General features: G+C 44.9%; 1 protein-coding gene across 5 annotated transcripts; it reads right to left on the bottom strand.

The window, feature by feature from the left end:
- Window positions 1-3,546: 3,546 nt before the first annotated feature.
- LOC128902785 (HAUS augmin-like complex subunit 1) lies at window positions 3,547-17,167 on the bottom strand. Of its 5 annotated transcripts, XM_054186326.1 has the most exons (11): window positions 15,464-15,593; window positions 12,814-12,988; window positions 12,062-12,197; window positions 11,079-11,213; window positions 10,343-10,466; window positions 9,509-9,574; window positions 8,971-9,126; window positions 7,682-7,753; window positions 6,765-6,796; window positions 4,867-4,914; window positions 3,547-3,855 (listed from the first exon to the last, which is right to left on the bottom strand). In XM_054186326.1, the coding sequence occupies exons 1-10, from the start codon at window positions 15,560-15,562 to the stop codon at window positions 4,893-4,895; spliced, it is 1,017 nt and encodes a 338-aa protein (XP_054042301.1). In that variant the 5' UTR covers window positions 15,563-15,593; the 3' UTR covers window positions 3,547-3,855; window positions 4,867-4,892. The 5 variants fall into 5 exon arrangements, 4 of the variants coding, with proteins under 4 accessions (XP_054042301.1, XP_054042300.1, XP_054042302.1 ...); XM_054186325.1 differs by lacking the exon at window positions 6,765-6,796; XM_054186327.1 differs by lacking the exons at window positions 6,765-6,796; window positions 12,814-12,988 and having other exon boundaries at window positions 15,464-17,167.
- Between the last annotated feature and the right edge of the window lie 3,085 nt (window positions 17,168-20,252).

The raw sequence follows: 20,252 nt of genomic DNA, 5'->3' as shown, positions 1-20,252 counted from the left end.
TGGTGTCTCCAAAAATCAGGCTGGGAGTTCAGACGGGAGCAGCTGATGTAATCTGAAGTGAGGCTGAAGCAGCGGAGGCCTCTCCAGGCATTCGTGTAATTCCCAGTTGGGTGATTATTTCATAATATACAACAGCCGAGACTGCCGCAGCAAATCGCCACCCGCTGTGACCTCCCTGGAAACACTCAACAGTTGCCAGGCCAGAGGATGAAGCCCCAAAATCAAACCTTTTTCCAGCTGAGCGTTCAGGCTGGCGTGCTGCTGTCTCGGCAGGACCTCTGCGAGGCGTTCCTCTGCCAGCATCCCGTCCCCACGCTGGAATGGCTGGACCGACCCAAAACACCAAGAGCGAGGAAGGACATCCCCATTTGCCCTGCAAGGCACTCTGCCCGTTCAAATGCGTAACTGAAGAGCTGAGAAGTCTTACTGGCTGCATAAATCTCGTTTAATATGACTTTTCCCTGTTTCCATCAAAAGCTGAACTGTCAGACCCGACAACCGGCCGCTGATTTATGTTGCATGTGCTGCAGACGGCTCAGCTGTGGCACGCAGCTCGGGGGCAGCTGCTAGGTATTTTTTTTTCTCCCTGCGTTTCCAATGCTAGGAAGCGACACGTGGCTGTCTTTGGACAGCTTTTGAGTCAGAGTCTGGCCCTGCCACTGTCTATATCGGGCTCTTTGCCGATGAATGGGACGCAGCACATGCTGTGAAGTAGCAGCAGCCGGGGAGCAGTGCAGCTGCCCTGCAGGCACAGGGGGGAGAACACCCCCCCGGGTTTCACAACCCGTGCAGTGTTACAGTAATGGAGCGGTGCTAAGGCAGCGCTGCAGTCCTGGGAAATCCTCCCAGGCTTTGAGTCATGGTTACACGTGCACCATAAGAAGCCTTCCTTCAATGTTAGCTGAGCAAGCTAAGGCCCTCATCGAAAAGCACCCTCAAGCCCTCATCTAATCCATCCTCCTAACCCAAAGCACGATCAGTGCTCTCTCACATTATAAACACTTAAGCAAAGCATTTCTGCTCTTAAAAAGCCTCCAGTGATTAAGATTCCTTAATTGTCAGGCCGTGACCTGCATTGCCTTACAATGGCTTTCTTGTTAAATTATTCTCTGCCATCTACCCAGCTATGTTCTGATTTCAGGACTGTGACTTCTTTCCCCTTCCATAACAATAAAGATCAGGTTATTTTTCTTGCTCTCTCCAGATTCAAAGACTGCTCCCTTGCCTTCTTTCAGTGGTTTTTCTTTTGGTAAGCAGCAGCTGTACCGTTGTTATCCCCGCACCACTATGCCTGCTCTAGATTTCACATCAGGTACCTCTGAGGCAATTTCCCCTCAGCCAGTTTAGCCCACCATCCTGGTTTGAGGTAGAACAGAACCAATTTTCTGATTTGTAATTTTACTTTTTAGCTGGGCCTCTTCTAACTGACTAAAGTCTGAAATTAACAGCATATCGTTCAGAAACTGTTCACTCTCAGAGTGGTAAGACCTGATTATACCAAGGAACGGTACGCAGAGAGGCTCTTGCTTAGACTTATTGCTATAACAACCAAGGTCAGCTAACTTCGCTGTTTTGACCAGTTAGAGGGTCCCATTAGAGGGTCGGAAGCGGAGAAGCATAGAAGGGTCCCACCTGCGGGGAGGAGCAGACAGGACAGGTGACCCAAAACTGACCAACAGGGTATGCCATCCCATCGGCATCACGCTCAGTATAAAAGCTGAGGGGGAAAGGGGGCTCTGGCCCGCTTTTTTTCTTCAATGGCCGATGTCTGAGGAGGACCCTGTCTGTTTGTCTGCCTTTGATCCCGATCTGAGCATTCCTGACTCTAGTTCCGGAATTCAGCTCCTGCCTGTCGCTGTCTCCAGTCTGGGACTTTCCCTCTGTCTGCTGGTGACGCGATCGTCACCCTGGGAGCTGGATACGGTCTTGTATATATTGTATACTTTTTTTTCCCCTTTAATTTTTATTATTCTATTATTATTTACTATTTTCTTATTTATTATTATTTTCTTTAAAGTAGTTTAGTTCTTTTTCTAAACTCGTAAATCTCCTTACCTCTTCCTCTCCTCTCTGAGGAGAATGGGGGGGAGGGCCATCTGTTGTTCTGGTTGGCCAATCCGGCCAAAACCACGACACCCGCATGTACAAAAGATGCCTTGTCCACTCACTTTTGCCATCTCAATTTCTAGCCCAGAAGGAATTGGAGATAAGTAGCCATGAAACTAAAGCAACTAATCCTTTACTAACATCTTGATTTAAAAGCCGGAGACTAAACACCAACTCCCTCTGGCATATGCAAGATGAGGCCAAAGATCCTCATGAGCAGCAGCTCTCTGAAAAGCCTTTGATTCTTCCCCGTCAAGGTGAAAGAAGTGAGGCGAGGAAGGTCACAGGGTGAGGAGGCTGTGGCACTCTACCGACACCAGTGTCATTCTGAGGTCGCAGCTTCTTAGAAATCAGAGCTATGCCCTAAGTATAGGTCATAGAGAGAGAGGTCTCATGATCACATTGCTTCAAGGGAGGACATGAAGCAACAGAAAGAATCTCTCTTCCTGCGGATCAGCTAAATCAATTTCTGCAGTGAAGTAACAGCTCCTGGGAACAGGCACACCATGCTAAATCATTAACACAATCTTTTTGCAACTCTAATTGCAAGCAGATGTAGCTACAAATTGTCACCGAGAACACCACTGCTCTTCGTTTCATTGCTGACCAGTACAAACAGGCCCTAGTCCATGCTTGATGTCCTTAGGTGCTGCCACTATTTCTAGATTTTGATTTCTCCCCATCCACAGCAGATTTTCAGATTTTTGGCTGTAGTACAAAAATAACTTTTTAAAGCTGTGCTGTTTAAGGTTGGTGTGGTGGTGGCATGGAAATACGAGATTTGAAGCAGAACTGGAAAGGACAATCGGCTTCAAAATGATCACATCCTACAGTAGTTCTGCAAAAATATCCAAGACCTAGAAAGGTCTTACTACAAAGCCCTTTTTTGTTTTTAAAGCTATCACTTCACTACCCGTAAACCTATTTATCTACTTTAATTTGCTTAGCTCTATTTATAATGTAAGAAGAAACAACAAGTACTCAACAGTAGACTGGTATCTCTCAAAGCCTTGGACGTGGGCAAACCTTACAGGTTAGTGGCACGGGCTTCCATTTTCCCAGATGACAATGAAACTACAGAACTTTAGGAGGCTGTTGCTGCTACATCTCATCTCTTACCTGTAAGCAGTAGTTTGCCAGTGAAGTGAATACTATGACCCACGTAAAACAAGTCAGGGCTCAACCTGTTTCCATGAAGGTGGACAGCCACCCTACACAAAAGAAAACCCCTCAGATGCTGCACAATCCAGCAGGGAAAAAGCACAATCCAGAGCCCAGACAAAGAAAAGAGGAAAACCAGACTCTCTGATCAGTTCAATTCTAAATGGTAATGGTCAACCAGATCCTGACATGGACATCTTCTGGTGAAGGTGCCATCTGGAGGCCAGTTACAGGCATGTATCACCCATGGAAAAAAAAAAAACAGCTAAAGAAAACAAGTAAGCATGGTGATTATTTTATGAAAAACAGGTGATTTTTACAAATGCAATGCTACATGAACCCCTAAAAGTGAGTGTGCTTGCTGGAAGGTCACAACTGTACCATCCAACAGCAAGAAAAGCAAGGCAGAAAGTGGCAGAAGTACAGTAGAAAGTCCAAAATGTGCTATTTGCTAGTGCAAATAAACAGACAATAGAAGGGAAATCATCTTCCACGCAGGCCACTTCAGGTGAACTGGAATTTTCTGGTCTCTGACATCTCAAGAGTCAGCGAGTCAATGTGCTTTGAGAACTCTGCCTCCGTGGTGTTCTAGTGGGAGAGAAAACAGAAAGGAATCAGTGACCATGAAACAGTTTTCTTACATTCTTGTTAGACGAACATTATCTACAATGAGCAAACCTTGGGATATTATTAGCACTGATTAACCCAGGCATTGAGCTGGAAGGTTTCACTAGTGCAAGTGGCAGAAATCTCCAAATGAAGGGCTAAACAAGCTCAGTGCTCTTCATACTGTGCCCCAATGTGATATCAGACACCTTCAAGCTGAAGGGGTACGCTCCAGAGGTAAGTATTCTGACCTGATAAAAGCCTCAGGCTGCTAAGGTGAGCTTGTATTTCTGAGTCAAAACCAAGTGGCTTACCAACCCAAGCAGTCCCATCTGGAAATGTAAAAAATACTCTCAAATAGCTGTGATTTTTGATGACAGCTTTGAGGCTTATCGCTGAATACCTTGTGCTTTATCCATGAGCAAGCAGACAGTAGCCCAAAGAAATAAAGACAGGTTTTATGTTCAAATGTGGCCCAGCTCACTGAGGAAAGACACGTATGAATTTCCCAAACAGCTTTATACGAATGCTTCCCAACAACCAAAACTGCAGATTACATCAGCACGGATGAAATAATGTTTTATAGGAGAAGGTCCCCATTGCAGTCTACAAGGCAGCTGCTAAATAAAATATGGGCCCTAGAGCCCTCTCAGAGTTCAGGGACAGCAAGAAAGGTTGTGAGACCAAAAAGCTGCAACACAGCTGAATGAGTAAACATTCTGACAGGTGAAGCAGACAAAATCCAGAGGGATATAGATACCTAATCCCCACTGATACCATTATGCCCAACTGCCTTGGTAGCTTAGAGATCATTCCTGCACCAGCTCCTCCTACCAATATGCACGGCTTCTCCCTTACCAGAGCAAAATTTCCCTCTAGGGATCATTAAGACTACGATCTGAGGCAGATAAATCCACAGCCAATTAATATATATAGCTTAATTTGGAAGTACAGTAGTCATATAAGTCTCTGTGAAAGATGAAAAACTCTTACCAGTTCTTGTTTTAATTCTTCAATCTTCACTTTTGCAAGAGAAAGACTCTAAGGAGAGAAAATGGCATAAAAATTAATATTTCAGCTGGAAACACAAAGCCCTTGCATCACTGCAAGTGTCTAATGATGTGCCACAGGGGAATTCAGGGATAATTAAATCGATTTTGTGTGCACCCTTCACATGCAAAACATACAGACATTAAAAGCCTAGTACCAGTTTGGTTTGGGCAATCATGTATTTTTCAAAAGTCTGGTATCGCCTAAAAAACACCCCAATTTTTAGCAATTTTCCAAACCTAGCAATCAAGGAACTGGATTTTAAACATATCCGTGTATGAATTTTCCAAAGCACAATAAGCTTGCCAGCGTAAACCTTCCTCCCTCCTTCTGCCTGCACCAGAAGCAAGGCATCGGGGCTCTCCCCATCTCCACTGACGGGAAGATGGGAGGGAGGCGGGAACTGGAGAACGTAATCCAATTTGAATGTCCTGTTTTGCTTGAGGAAAGGAGGCAGCTGCCTCTCAGAGTAAGATGAATTTAAAAGAGAAGCAGTCCCACCCTCTCCCTTCATCCTTTTCTTCTAGGAGGGTGACAGCAGCGTTTGTATGAGCGAGATGTGTTGAGAGGCAGGAACTTGATGGAGGGGCTAAGGAGGTAGAAAGAGAAATGTGGCCCAGCAGACAGGTCCCTAGTTCATAATACAAGAGATGCAATTAATCGCAGAGCGTCTAGATGATTTTGGGTAAGCCTCTCTGTTTCTCTGACCTTTGTGCCCCATTTGTGCCCTGATGACACCAAGCTGTGTGGCGTGGTCAACACACTGGAGGGAAAGGATGCCATCTAGAGGGACCTGGGCAGGCTGGAGAGGTTGGCCCATGTGAACCTCATGAAGTGGAACCAGGCCAAGTGCAAGGTCCCGCACCTGGGTCATGGCAAATCCAGGCACAAATACAGGCTGGGCAGAGAATGGATGGAGAGCAGCCCTGAGGAGGAGGACTTGGGGGTGTTGGTTGGCGAGAAGCTCAACATGAGCTGGCAACGTGCGCTGGCAGCCCAGAAAGCCAACCGCATCCTGGGCTGCATCAAAAGAAGTATGGCCAGCAGATAAGGGAGGGGATTCTGCCCTGTACTCCAGTCTGGTGAGACCTCACCTGGAGTACTGTGTGCAGCTCTCGAATTGCAGCACAAGGACATGGACCTGTTTGAGAGGGGCGAGAGGAGGCCATGAAGATGATTAGAGGGCTGGAGCCCCTCTGCTGGGAGGACAGGCTGAGAGAGCTGGGGGGGTTCAGCCTGGAGAAGAGAAGGCTCCGGGGAGACCTTCCAGCCCCTTCCAGTCCCTAAAGGGGCTCCAGGAAAGCTGGGGAGGGACTCTGGATCAGGGAGGGGAGCCATGGGACGAGGGGGAATGGTTTTAAACTGGAAGAGGGGAGATTTAGATGAGATATTGGGAAGAAATTGTTTGCTGTGAGGGCGGTGAGCCCCTGGCCCAGGTTGCCCAGAGAAGCTGTGGCTGCCCCATCCCTGGAGGGGTTCAAGGCCAGGTTGGCCGGGGCTTGGAGGAACCTGGTCTGGTGGGAGGTGTCCCTGCCCAGGGCAGGGGGGTGGAACTAGATGATCTTTAAGGTCCCTTCCCACCCAAACCATTCTATGGTTTATAAGAACTGCAATAAGTATTTTTCACCTCTTACACAGAAAGGCCGGAGGTTAGCTCTATTAAAGGCTGTGGAGTGCTCAGATGAGGAGGTAAAAGGGGCCCTATCAAGTAACTCAAATACACAAGTCTAAACTAGACAGTTACGGTTGTATTTAATAAATCCAAACCCATTCTGCTTTTCACACTCCAGTTTTTGCTACTTCTCCCCTGAATGACAAAGAGAAAAATCATTAATACTTACCTGTAACAGCAATGGTTATCTTCCAAAGGAGACTGGAAATACTTGGGTTTAGTGGTTCCAAATATCACAGGTGGTGACGTACAGATGTCACACAAAGCCAAGGCTTTCTGTATCATGGACTAAAGCCCTGTTTACCCATGACTTCCTTAAGCCCCTATAAAGTTGTTCACAAAATTGCCCTTAACCCAAACAGTCTTTTGTAACAAGTGTTCCAATTGGAAAAAGAGTAAAATCCTTTTTATAAAAGGCCCTTCACACAGCAGTCTGATAGTAACTCCTAGCACAGGGACCAACAGTGACAATAGTCAAAATATAAAATCAAAACCAGATACACAGACAGGGGCTTTCAAAACTGTAACTTAGTTACCTAAATGAGAAGTCTGTGATTTCAAAGAGCCCTCAAGAGAAATCAAAGAAAATGATGGAGCAGCCTGTACTCACACAAGCTAGAATACTTGTTTAGGGGACAATGCCTACGTATTTCTTCGTAGTTGTTAAAACCTTGCTCAGAGCTCCAACCTCTGCACAATGCGCTGTATCCACCGTAGTGACAGCTTGATGACATGGATAGCTAATACATTGGTAAGTGTCAATAAAAAAATTATACTAAGAAATTATGTTTTCTTCCACATTTCTTTGTCTAATTTCTATCTAATTCACCGTGATACTGAGCTCACCCAGCAATTCTGTGCATTTCATTAGAACAAAGTCTGCCTGGTAAGCATACTTAATTTCTTGGCTTTGATTAATTGATAGATAGCCTTCTGTTTAAGTAAAGTCTTCTGTTTACACCACTAGTAGACCTGTAGGACATCTGCCTGCCCACTGAAACCATCACAACAATATCCTTTACATTCTGAAGTCCATTAAAGTTAATCTGATGACAAATATAATAGAACAGTGGAAAAAATAATTACAGGAGGTAAGTCTAAGTAGGACTGCAGTTTCTTCTTCACAGGCGCAGTTTCTTGCTGCAGTTGAGCCAGTTCCTGTGAAAACAGTAAGGCAGATTATATTCTATAGGCTTACTTGTAGAAGTGATGTAAATCAATGAAACAGATCAACAATTACCTACAGCATTTCAGAATTCACAGATGTTGGTGAGAGCTTTTATGATCCTTCTTAAAAACCCATGGAAAACTAAAGATCTGCTATTAATTCAGTTATCAATCAAACACAGTTCAAATTTTACAGAGGTATCAATTATTTTTTCTTCACTCTGAATACATCTTCAGATATCTTTTCTCACAGTATAATCAGCTGATATCACCTCCCTAAAAGGAGAGGGGATTTCCAATGAGAATCCACCAGACAGAAAACTTTTGCTGTAAACTTCACGGTAGTCCAGAGAGAGAAACAAGTCCCAAGGAAGGGGATACATTTTCATGCCTCCAGCTTCTGCATGAAAACAGTTTTGCACAGGTGGCAGCAAAAAGACTCCCCTTCCACTTGCGCTGCTTTGCTCATTCTGTTAAGAAGGGGAAATAATTTCTCTTTGGGGCTGAAAATTGAGTACCTTCCACATCCCTCAACTCTTTTCAAATAATCAAAATTAAAAAAAAAAAAAAGCACTCTGAAGATAAAGCCATTTGTGCTGCCCAATTCACTGAGTTCTTGGCAAAGCACATATAGAAATGTCAGGGAGTTAAACCTACCCTTATGCTCAAGTTCTAGAAGGTGACAGGTCTAGAAAATTGTCTATGACTTTTTGCATGCAAAATGCCAACAGAAATTATTTCTGGTTAGTACCCTTCTGAAACACTGTGCAATGTAAACATTGCCACCCAGTGCTGGTTCATGGGAACGACAACATAAAAATCAAGAAACCTATTTTCATTGTTCAACTTAACTAACAAATCTTGATTGGCTGCAGGAAAAGGCAGCAAAAGAAATGGGGAGAAAGACTAAGTTCTCATTACAATAATAGCAAATAATATTAAAATGTGACCAGTGCAGACGGAACGACACAAATACATGTTACGTGTGTACAAATGCTGGAGAATCTATAGCTAGTAACTCAAGAAATATGCTTTTTCCTTTAGCAAATTATCCCACTGAGCTTACAATACAGCTGAAAAATGTTATATTTAAAAATAGAAGAAAAAAAAGCAGACAGTGGTTCAGATTTTTAATTTCACTTGACCTCCTCCCCTTGCTCTGAAGTATTTGAAAGCAGGTTTATTTCACACAAACTAGAAAGAATCACCTGGGTCATTCTATGAAGTAATTTCAATACACTGGTAGCCACGTAACAGAATACAGTCCACGGAATATCCACTCTGTTTATGGCACGGATCACAAAGAGGATCACAGGCTGCCTTTCAGTGTCAGGGCATTTATCCCATGGAAATTCTCTAGTAGGCTATATTCCCAATTACAGACAGAGGCAGAAACAAAAGAGAGGAAAAAACAAAAGGCAACAAAAATAAAGATTCCAGTTGTTCCCCTCAGTCAGTCCAGAAGGAAAGCTTCTTCCCAAGTCCAAAATAAGCCCACATCTAACCCTAGAGAAAAGGTACCACTTCAGCATCTGCAGATGCTTCTCAGTTTCTAGAAGAGCAAAACCCATCCCAACATACTCCAGATCAGAGGTATCCATCTACAGGATTTTTATTTGCGCTTCTTTTTTACCATTAATATTTGTTCAGGCAACCAAATGCTAAACTACATTTCCTGAAATCACCCAGCAAACAAGCCTGGTCTGTACCACTGTAGAAACATCCATCTTGGCGCAAAAGACCTACCTCAGACAGGCTCATGAGTGACTCGTGTGTCAGCGACTTGTGCAGCCCTGTGGCAGTAAGCTGGTCCTACAAACAGGAAAGGGCTCGTTCATAACTGACCACAAAATATAACAGAGAAGAGAAAGATTTTGCTATTTCCTTGGGTTTTGGTCTAAACAAGGAAGTAAGAATGCAGTTTGTCAACAACAAAAACACGTGCTACTTGAACCACAGCTATAGCTGAGTATATAAATTTTAGCAGCAACAGATTTCATATCAAGAATAACAAGTCCTTCCAGAAAACTAGCAGGGGAAGAGCACACGGCAAGGCTGGGAGGAGGCTTTTCAGTAAGATGTCATCAATGCTAATACCACATTTTCCATCTCATTTTTTCTAAGGTATTTAATACTTCAATGCTGTCCAATAAAGCATTCACATGTGCTTTATCATGTAGAAAAGGTGAAGACAGTACAACTTCTGCCTTCTGTGTTTAATCATTCATTACTTGCAAGAAATAGCTATATTCAGAATTGTCACACAATTTACAATCAGCTGCTGCTCTTCTGACAGCTGTCCGTATACTCTTATATGACAGTACCTCACAACAAGCACAAGGTAGTCCGAGCTAGCTGAGAAAGTGTTCTTTCATTTATCATAGGATATCCTGGGGAGAGACCACGAATATAGCAGGAGCAACTGAAGCGTAGTAACACGTTGTCCTGTTAGCCCAGGAGTCCTCAGTCCTGGACTTTAGGAAGCTCCTGGGATGTCCCTGTAACTACAATTTTGGGCCCGACCAACCATGACTGTGCCATCCCATCACCACGTCTTTCTAGAAAATTCCTTCCATCTACCTCAGCAGCCTTGATCCTGACTTTGAAATCCTTAGATTTATCTTTCAGGAACTTTGTTTTCTGGGATTGATATTCAGCCTTGGACATTTCGAATTCCAGGTATTTCTCTGTTTTTTCAAGATCCCTTAAAAAAATACAAAAAGAAACAAACTTATACATTCAAAGAGATACCAGTATACAAATATTGCTTAATTATCTATGCTTAAGCTAAACCCTGTAATACAACCAACACCAGAAGGGAGGGAATGGAGAAAAACTTGCATTTCCCTGTGGGATTTCCCAGTGGAAACATCCACAGCTGTTACATCCAGACTCCAGAAGGCTATGGGAAAGGGAAAAAAAAAAAGGCCAAGGGGAAAGCCATCTGCATAAAAGTACAGAGTCAGACTCTTCTGCATAATTCCCTAATTCAGACCTGTTAACCATGCTAAACTTAAGATCACTGAGAGGGGCCATGGCAAACCTGCACAAAGCACACAGGTCTGGCATCTCTGCTATAAGTGCTCATAGACCAGTTTTGTTTTAAAATAACTGATTTGATGATGGTACCCCAGATCTCTTTTGATTACTGAATGTGTCCATAGCACATAGTTTTTGGTAGATACTTCCAAATATTTGAGTTAGAGATGTGTCAAAACCCTGACAATTCAGTTGTCCTTGTTAGTTGTCCGATGTTCCACATTGCAGAGATCAGCAGTATTGCTTACACCTAACCCTTTTCTCATCCATTACTCACTCCCGTATCTGCTTTTCCAGCATCAGCGCTCCAGTTAATTTTTTCATCCTGTCCTTCAATTCCAGTTCCATTTGCCTGTTTTTTGATTCTGTTGCATACAGCTCCGATGTCATATCATTGATGGCATAGAAGAAGCTGGCGAAGAGAGAGATTCAGTGGGAATGCTCAGGAGTCAGCTCTTCTGAAACTCAGAATTATTATTATTTTCTCCACACTTTACACAAATGACTTGGTTTTGTTCTCATACTACGATAGGAGGAATTAAAATAAGTCACTAACTTCCCTTAACTACCAAAGATTTCATCTGGAAGGGGAAATGGCACAGCAATCTCAAGAGGAAGTGAACAAGACCTGGCACTCTAGTGAATGTAACCACTGGGTTTGAAATCATCCTATGTTCCACTCGTGGCTTGACAAATTGCCTTTGAGAGAAACTGTATTCAGTCCCTGAAAACACACGTCCCTGAGGCGATACCCAGCAGTATTTCAGTCTCTTCCTCTTCCCAAACGGTTCAAAGCTGCTCACCCCTCCATCTCAGGAGAAGAGCTGTAAGAGCTAAGCTCCTGAACATCATACAAAAATTGGATTCCAAGGCAGATTTTGGCCCTTCCTTACCTCCAGTGCTCAGCACAAACCTGTTGTGTAATGGGTCAAAGCCAGGCTAGGGAGAGGGGCCCAGGAAGAGCAGACTAACAGCTGCCATTTCTCTGTGGCCGCTGACCACAAAAGCATGGGCAAACAAAAGGGGGATTTAACTCCGGCTGAGGCACTTTTCAGGCTTTGGAGACTTCCACTGCAGGGGTAATCAAGAGCTAGAGCTTTGTGCTCAGTTGCTGTGTACTCCAAAGCTGCCCAAGGCGTGCAAAATAAGCTGGACAAGAGAGATTTCCTGGTGTGAAAGTCAAGTTTGAAAATGTTGAATTGAAAAAACAGAGGGAAGCAGCACTGATCATCACCCGAGATGCACAGTGGCAAAAATTACCTGACAAGAGAAGTGTCCTTTGTTTCAAGTATCATTGCGCTGTTTACCAGGACATCGAGGTAGCTGGTGCCTTTGCTGGACAGACTAGACAGGGAAAGAGCCAGGCTTTCTGCAAGAAGGCCTTGTAGATACTTAGCTGGAAAACAAACACAATCCAAAATAGTACTTTTTTTTTCCTTATATCACTGTTCTTTTAAGGCCTAGATGGGATTGTGTCTTTCAACACATGTTAAAAATGTATTATGGTCCCCTGAACCACTCACTTGCTCCAAAAAACCCCATTATCAAACACTCACTCCAGGCAGCTCGAGCATAACTTAATCACCTCACTGTTGTTTCAGATTCCTCAAATGCTTTCCTTAACAGTGGATTAGCACCAGCTCAGACTCTTAAATCAGCGGTAGGGTTGCTTCCCTGCCTATCCAGCCAGTATTTCAATGCTCTGCTACTCAGCCCAGCAGGCTAGGAGGTTTTATCAATTAATTTGCTTGTCCGTATTTACAGCCTCCTCAAGACAGCTTAAAAAATTGCTCTTTATCAACCTTACATCACCGTAAATTTTTGCTGCAAGGGAGGCATGGAGCACATTGTAGTAAAAGCTGTGCCAGAACAAAAGCTGAGTTCGTTCCAATTATATATACTTATTTATTCATATATATCTATTTGTTTGTGAGATTTTAACAAAGATAATCTTCAGGGTCACTAAGAAAACTAACTTTGATGGAAGGGGGAAGCGCAGCTTTCAAACTCACCTTCTGCTTCATATTCTTTTGCCTTCTGCATCTTGTCCTCTATCAGCAAAGAAACATCCCTATCTCTAGCTTCACTGCGCTCTGCAAGGTCATACAAGATATCAACTGTCCTTTTATTCGCTTCAAATGCTGGAATAGGCTGATTCTTATATATTTTCTTTAGCCATAAGGCAATCTGACAGAGAATGTGGAAAAAAAAAAAAGAAAAAAAAGAGTAAAAGGTCAAGTGAAACAACAGAAAACAGACGATAGGTGTGAGAAAAGTAGAAGTGCTGCAATTTCTACATTCCTGAAGAATAACTACTACTACACCAGTACGTGAATGGGTGGAAAAAAGGGAGAGAGCTTCCTTTGTCTCTTTTTCAAACACCACCTGTAGTTTAGAAAACAATTTCCCTTTTAATCTCCCTCATTTCTCTGGACACCTGTTAATCTCCAGGCGATAAAATTTTATTTTTTTATTCACACGACCTGTTTGCTACAAACATGCTAGTTGTCCAAGAGATGTTAAATGGGTATTTGGGCAGCTGGTGAAAACTACATTAAAGCAGTGTGGGACGAAACTGCCCAAACCACGATCACAGGGAACAGTTTCTACAGGCCAGTGGGGGAGAACTGCAACGTGCAGGCATAAGCGCCGCAGAGCACAATTTCTACCACTGAAAAGAAGGTCAGAAATGGGAGACCCCAACGCAGTGCTCTCAGGAGGCACTGAAAGATTAGATTATGACTGGTAATAATTGAACACATGGAATTTTAACATTGAGGAAACATAAATTCTTGTCTAAGGCTACATAAGCAACCAAATGGAAAGGGACCCAGCCTTATAACTTAAAATGACATTTCTTTCTAACCTGTCCTTCTTTATGCTTCTACCATACCAGCATCTCAGCTACATACACTGCACACAGCAAACATCACCCTGAACCACTCTGGGGAGAAAACCATCAAGGCCTTAGAGCCAAACAGCACTAATTATCTGCAAAAATGCCAAGTTCACAATCAAAGGATGAAATGACTCTTTCTGCCACTTTCTGTAGGGACAATGATTTGAAACACAAAAACTTCAAGCACACAAGATCTTCATAACCTAGCTTTTTAAACGAGCTGTGAGCTCATTTAAAGGTCAGTGGGATTGGGCTGTTACCTAGTAGACAGCTGAGGATGAAGTGGGTGAACACAGAATGCACTGCTGCAAAACCCACCCAGCGACCATGTCTTGGCCGGCCCCCAACACCCACAGGGGCAAGAAAATGACACGGGCTCATTTCTGTTCATAAACTGTGCATGTCCAAGTGCCAGCCAAGCAGAGTGACAAGGGCCAGGGCCCAGCAAAACCTCCAGCACAAGCACTCAGGTACCTCCCCCATAAGGACAGAAAGAGACGCTTTTACGAGAGTGGGATTAGGGATACGATAATGCACCAGGGACACCTCCACCACCACAGAATCATAGAAATGCCTAGGTTGGAAGGGGCCTTCAGATCAACCTAATGCTGACAAAAACCATCACTAAACCATACAGCTAAGCTCTATGTCTACCTGTCTTTTAAACACCTCCAGGGATGGTGGTTCCACCACTGCCCTGGGCAGCCTCTTCCAATGTCTGATAACCCTTTAGGTGTAGAAATTTTTCCTAAACCTCCCCTGGCGCAACTTGAGGCCGCTTCCTCTTGTCCCATCGCCTGTTCCTTTGGAGCAGAGACCAACCCCCCCTGGCTACACCCTCCTTTCAGGGAGCTGCAGAGAGCGAGAGGGTCTCCCCTCAGCCTCCTTCTCTCCAGGCTGAACACCCCCAGCTCCCTCAGCCGCTCCTCACCAGACTTGTGCTCCAGACCCCTCACCAGCTCCGTTGCCCTTCTCTGGACACGCTCCAGCCCCTCAAGGTCTTTCTTGTGGTGGGGGGCCCAAAACTGGACACAGCACTCGAGGTGGGGCCTCACCAGTGCCGAGTACAGAGGGACCACCACCACGACCACCACCACCACGACCACCACCACCACGACCACCACCACCACGACCACCACCACGACCACGACCACCACGACCACCACGACCACCACCACCACCACCACGACCACCACCACGACCACCACCACGACCACCACCACCACCACCACCACCACCACCACCACCACCACCACCACCACCACCACGACCACCACCACCACCACCACCACGACCACCACCACCACCACCACCACCACCACGACCACCACCACCACGACCACCACCACCACGACCACCACCACCACGACCACCACCACGACCACGACCACCACCACCACCACCACCACCACGACCACGACCACCACCACCACCACCACCACGACCACCACCACCACCACCACCACCACGACCACCACCACCACCACCACCACGACCACCACCACCACGACCACCACGACCACCACCACCACCACCACCACCACCACGACCACCACCACGACCACGACCACCACCACGACCACGACCACGACCACGACGACCACGACGACCACGACGACGACGACGACGACGACGACGACGACGACGACGACGACGACGACGACGACGACGACGACGACGACGACCACCACCACCACCACGACCACCACCACCACCACGACCACCACCACCACCACCACCACCACCACCACCACCACCATTACCCGCTGGAGCTTCTCCTCCATGTCGGCTCCCGCCGCCTTGAACCGCCCGCCTCCGTCCCGGCGACCCCCGCGCGCAGCCGCCGCGCCGCACGGCCTCATGGGAATTGTAGTCGGGGGGGGGGGGAGAGAGAGAATTATTGAAACACACAGAAAATAGTAAAAAAATCATCAGTTCAATTCACTGGCGGCGGCGAAACCTTTTACCAAAGTGGATATAAATGCCCCAAATGTTTTGAAAGAATTTGCTTTTCCCCTGCTACAATTCTAAGAAAATAGTTTTAAATCAGCAAAATAATTTTTGATGGAATTGTATATTTCACGTATATTATAAGACAAGTTACAAATAAAGGCATATAAACCCCTTAATCAAAAAGTCATGAATCATATTTTAAGTTCAAGTGTAAAAATTGAAATCCGAATAGCTTGCATATTATTGCTTATATAAATTCACTTAAAAAAATGCAGTCCCTGTTGGAAAGCACACTGTAAAAATACATCTTCCAAGTCTACCTCTTAAAACAATCAGCAAGGAACTCTGTTTCTTTCATAGCATAACAAAAGTACAAAGGCACAAGACTGAAATAGATTATTTAAATCAATGTGGGATTTTTTTTTCCACCGTTACAGAGTTTGAAGTTTGTACTCAGCATTATACTGAAATAATCAGCATGCAAAATGCTGCTGAAGCACCGTATTTGACACAAGACATGCCAAAACACTTGAGGACTTTTCACTTAACCTTTCCAACTCCCAGAATGGCCGCTGGGCTCTGTGCTACAACGACCTCTCTGGGTTACCTCGGGGACACTGTCGCACTGTCCCTGCCTGAGTTTCAGCACATTCTGCCCCGCAGACTAAATCCTGGGTCTCACACACAGGATTTGTGGCTGAGTAAGTGGCCCCTGCAGGGCGAGGCCTTGGCAGGCTGTGATGGTTTAAGAAACCCACAACAATTTATTGTCATTTAGGCAATTAGTCTGTCAACTGATGACCCCTCCCCACATGAGAAGGGGAATCGAGGAAAAACAAGGAAACCCAAGGGTTGAAATATAAACAGATTTAATAGGATAAGACTAAGTAATTAAAATAATAACACTAAAGAAACCATACTGATCCTGATTCCAATATACAAGGACTATACCCAGCCCATTCCATCTGCACTCCCAGCCGGGGACAGCCAATGTGGGACTCTGCGAGCGCTGCGGCTTCTGGAGGAAGGGAAGGGCTCAGGGCTCTGGCACCAGGGTGAGAAGTTCTCAGGATCGCAGCCATCAAGGAATAGAGGGCGCTACGCAGCAAACTTTCTAATTTATATTGAACGTGATATTCATGGTATGAAATAATCCTGTTGGCAGCTTGGGTCAAGTGCCCGGGTCTCGCTCCTCCTCATCCCTGGCGAGCTCAAAAACAGTGAGACCTTGAAACCCCCGCACTATATCTGGCTATAAAGTAAGTATTTTCACAAATTCAGACACTAGAGTCTTCTAAAAGTGCAGTTTCCCCAAGCATTGGAAGAGAAATTAGTCCTGTGTCACCCAAACCAGCACACAGACGGATCACGACACGCCTCTGGCGGCGAGGCTCTCCTCAGCTTGCGATGCTGCTGCCCTGACACCGCCACCTCTGATAGCACCTATGCGCTCAGCTTTTCAAGTTTCAGGTGCTACCGGCTAATAGAAATTTAAGCTCTTGCTGCTGGGTTTTACCAGCCAATATTGGCTAATTAAGCAGCTGTGCTGCATTAAATTTAATTAGCATTAAAGGCATCTTTAGCAAGGGGCTAGAGGAGGCATTTATTAGATTAGGGGGTAGTTTTGGAGTTGTTGGTTGCTTTTTTTAGCGGAGATCACGTGGTTCAGGAGGGACGGTGTAATGCTGAATGGCTTCAAGGCAATGGAAGCAGCGCTGCATCCTCCCACGTAGGTGGCACCCAGCGAGGAGAGAAGGAACCGCAAGTTTAACTTTAAACACACACTTATTGGTAAAGCCTCCGCTTACTTGCTTGTGGGTTTGGTGGTTTTTTTGTTTTTTTTTTTTTTCAGAAGAATTATTTCTGAATTGCAGAAGCAGAAATCCTTCCAGCCTGGTACTGAATCTTTTTAATGAAGTGAGCATATAAGGAAACAAAAAACGTTTCTAAAGCCACTTGAAGTTACTAAGAGCAGCTGCGTACTCAAAGTGAAGGATTTCCTGCAGTGTGCAAGGCCACACGGACCAGGATTACTATTGTTTCACTGCTGACCCTGTAATTAAAAATTTCAAAGAATGGCTCAGAAATACAAGATCTTTCCTAGACACGTCACATTTTTTGTTTGTAAGTACCCAAACAGAATTGAGTAAGAATATTTGGAGTGTTTTACTGGAGGTGGTACAAAACACAACCAACTTACTTTTAAAATAAATCTTGAAACTATTTTAATATTTTTTAAAATGGTATTTAATTACAAAGTCCCATATTCATATTCTATATCTACTAAAGGATTGAGATGAAAAAAAATTTTGAATACTTTCAAAGAAGATTGAAAAGAGACCACAATAAAACATTTGCAACAAATAGAGTATTTTGATAGTACTAGTCAAAATATATAGTCAAAAGATTCCATCCACATCTTTTGATTCAATGCATTTTGAGTAAATAATTTCAGCTCAGTAGCCTTAAATTTGCCTGATGTGTTTTGCATTTTTCTAGCATTTTATTTTTATTATTCTGGTTTTAGTACCTAAATGTTTTGTTTTAAAAAACTCTCTATCACTTAGCTAGTTTGGGGATGAGTTTTAAATTATTTTTCTAAAGCAATTATTATTTTGCATATTGACCTGATAAGAACAGTATGTTGCTTTATGGTAAAACATATACAAAAACATATACGGGTTTTCACATCTGGTGTATAATTTTAATTTTTTTTTTTTTTTCACGTTTTCCAGGTGGAGGAATTAAGGGCACAGTGATAAAGCAGGCATATCTTTTGCACTTTTTCTGTAAAAGCAAGGGATCTGCAGCTCCAGCCCCAGCCCTGCAGTGTCCCACACTGTGGGTAGCTACCCCAGAGCCCCACACAACTGCTCTCAGCCTGCAGGTGTTCATAGACTGGTGTCTCCAAAAATCAGGCTGGGAGTTCAGACGGGAGCAGCTGATGTAATCTGAAGTGAGGCTGAAGCAGCGGAGGCCTCTCCAGGCATTCGTGTAATTCCCAGTTGGGTGATTATTTCATAATATACAACAGCCGAGACTGCCGCAGCAAATCGCCACCCGCTGTGACCTCCCTGGAAACACTCAACAGTTGCCAGGCCAGAGGATGAAGCCCCAAAATCAAACCTTTTTCCAGCTGAGCGTTCAGGCTGGCGTGCTGCTGTCTCGGCAGGACCTCTGCGAGGCGTTCCTCTGCCAGCATCCCGTCCCCACGCTGGAATGGCTGGACCGACCCAAAACACCAAGAGCGAGGAAGGACATCCCCATTTGCCCTGCAAGGCACTCTGCCCGTTCAAATGCGTAACTGAAGAGCTGAGAAGTCTTACTGGCTGCATAAATCTCGTTTAATATGACTTTTCCCTGTTTCCATCAAAAGCTGAACTGTCAGACCCGACAACCGGCCGCTGATTTATGTTGCATGTGCTGCAGACGGCTCAGCTGTGGCACGCAGCTCGGGGGCAGCTGCTAGGTATTTTTTTTTCTCCCTGCGTTTCCAATGCTAGGAAGCGACACGTGGCTGTCTTTGGACAGCTTTTGAGTCAGAGTCTGGCCCTGCCACTGTCTATATCGGGCTCTTTGCCGATGAATGGGACGCAGCACATGCTGTGAAGTAGCAGCAGCCGGGGAGCAGTGCAGCTGCCCTGCAAGCACAGGGGGGAGAACACCCCCCCGGGTTTCACAACCCGTGCAGTGTTACAGTAATGGAGCGGTGCTAAGGCAGCGCTGCAGTCCTGGGAAATCCTCCCAGGCTTTGAGTCATGGTTACACGTGCACCATAAGAAGCCTTCCTTCAATGTTAGCTGAGCAAGCTAAGGCCCTCATCGAAAAGCACCCTCAAGCCCTCATCTAATCCATCCTCCTAACCCAAAGCACGATCAGTGCTCTCTCACATTATAAACACTTAAGCAAAGCATTTCTGCTCTTAAAAAGCCTCCAGTGATTAAGATTCCTTAATTGTCAGGCCGTGACCTGCATTGCCTTACAATGGCTTTCTTGTTAAATTATTCTCTGCCATCTACCCAGCTATGTTCTGATTTCAGGACTGTGACTTCTTTCCCCTTCCATAACAATAAAGATCAGGTTATTTTTCTTGCTCTCTCCAGATTCAAAGACTGCTCCCTTGCCTTCTTTCAGTGGTTTTTCTTTTGGTAAGCAGCAGCTGTACCGTTGTTATCCCCACACCACTATGCCTGCTCTAGATTTCACATCAGGTACCTCTGAGGCAATTTCCCCTCGGCCAGTTTAGCCCACCATCCTGGTTTGAGGTAAAACAGAACCAATTTTCTGATTTGTAATTTTACTTTTTAGCTGGGCCTCTTCTAACTGACTAAAGTCTGAAATTAACAGCATATCGTTCAGAAACTGTTCACTCTCAGAGTGGTAAGACCTGATTATACCAAGGAACGGTACGCAGAGAGGCTCTTGCTTAGACTTATTGCTATAACAACCAAGGTCAGCTAACTTCGCTGTTTTGACCAGTTAGAGGGTCCCATTAGAGGGTCGGAAGCGGAGAAGCATAGAAGGGTCCCACCTGCGGGGAGGAGCAGACAGGACAGGTGACCCAAAACTGACCAACAGGGTATGCCATCCCATCGGCAT

This window comes from Rissa tridactyla, chromosome Z, assembly GCF_028500815.1.
Source record: "Rissa tridactyla isolate bRisTri1 chromosome Z, bRisTri1.patW.cur.20221130, whole genome shotgun sequence".
Classification (NCBI taxonomy): Eukaryota; Metazoa; Chordata; class Aves; order Charadriiformes; family Laridae; genus Rissa; species Rissa tridactyla.
This window is presented reverse-complemented; position numbering and strand designations above follow the sequence as displayed.

What these genes read in the sequence shown, in the direction of transcription:
- LOC128902785 (XM_054186325.1), bottom strand. Translation starts at nt 15,562, where the DNA reads ATGAGGCCGTGCGGCGCGGCGGCTGCGCGCGGGGGTCGCCGGGACGGA. An exon ending in CTGGAAAAGCAGATACGGGA is followed by an intron (nt 10,467 to 11,078) that starts GTGAGTAATGGA and finishes TATTTTTTTAAG; the next exon opens with GGATCTTGAAAAAACAGAGA. An exon ending in AAGAATTAAAACAAGAACTG is followed by an intron (nt 3,856 to 4,866) that starts GTAAGAGTTTTT and finishes CTCTCCCACTAG; the next exon opens with AACACCACGGAGGCAGAGTT.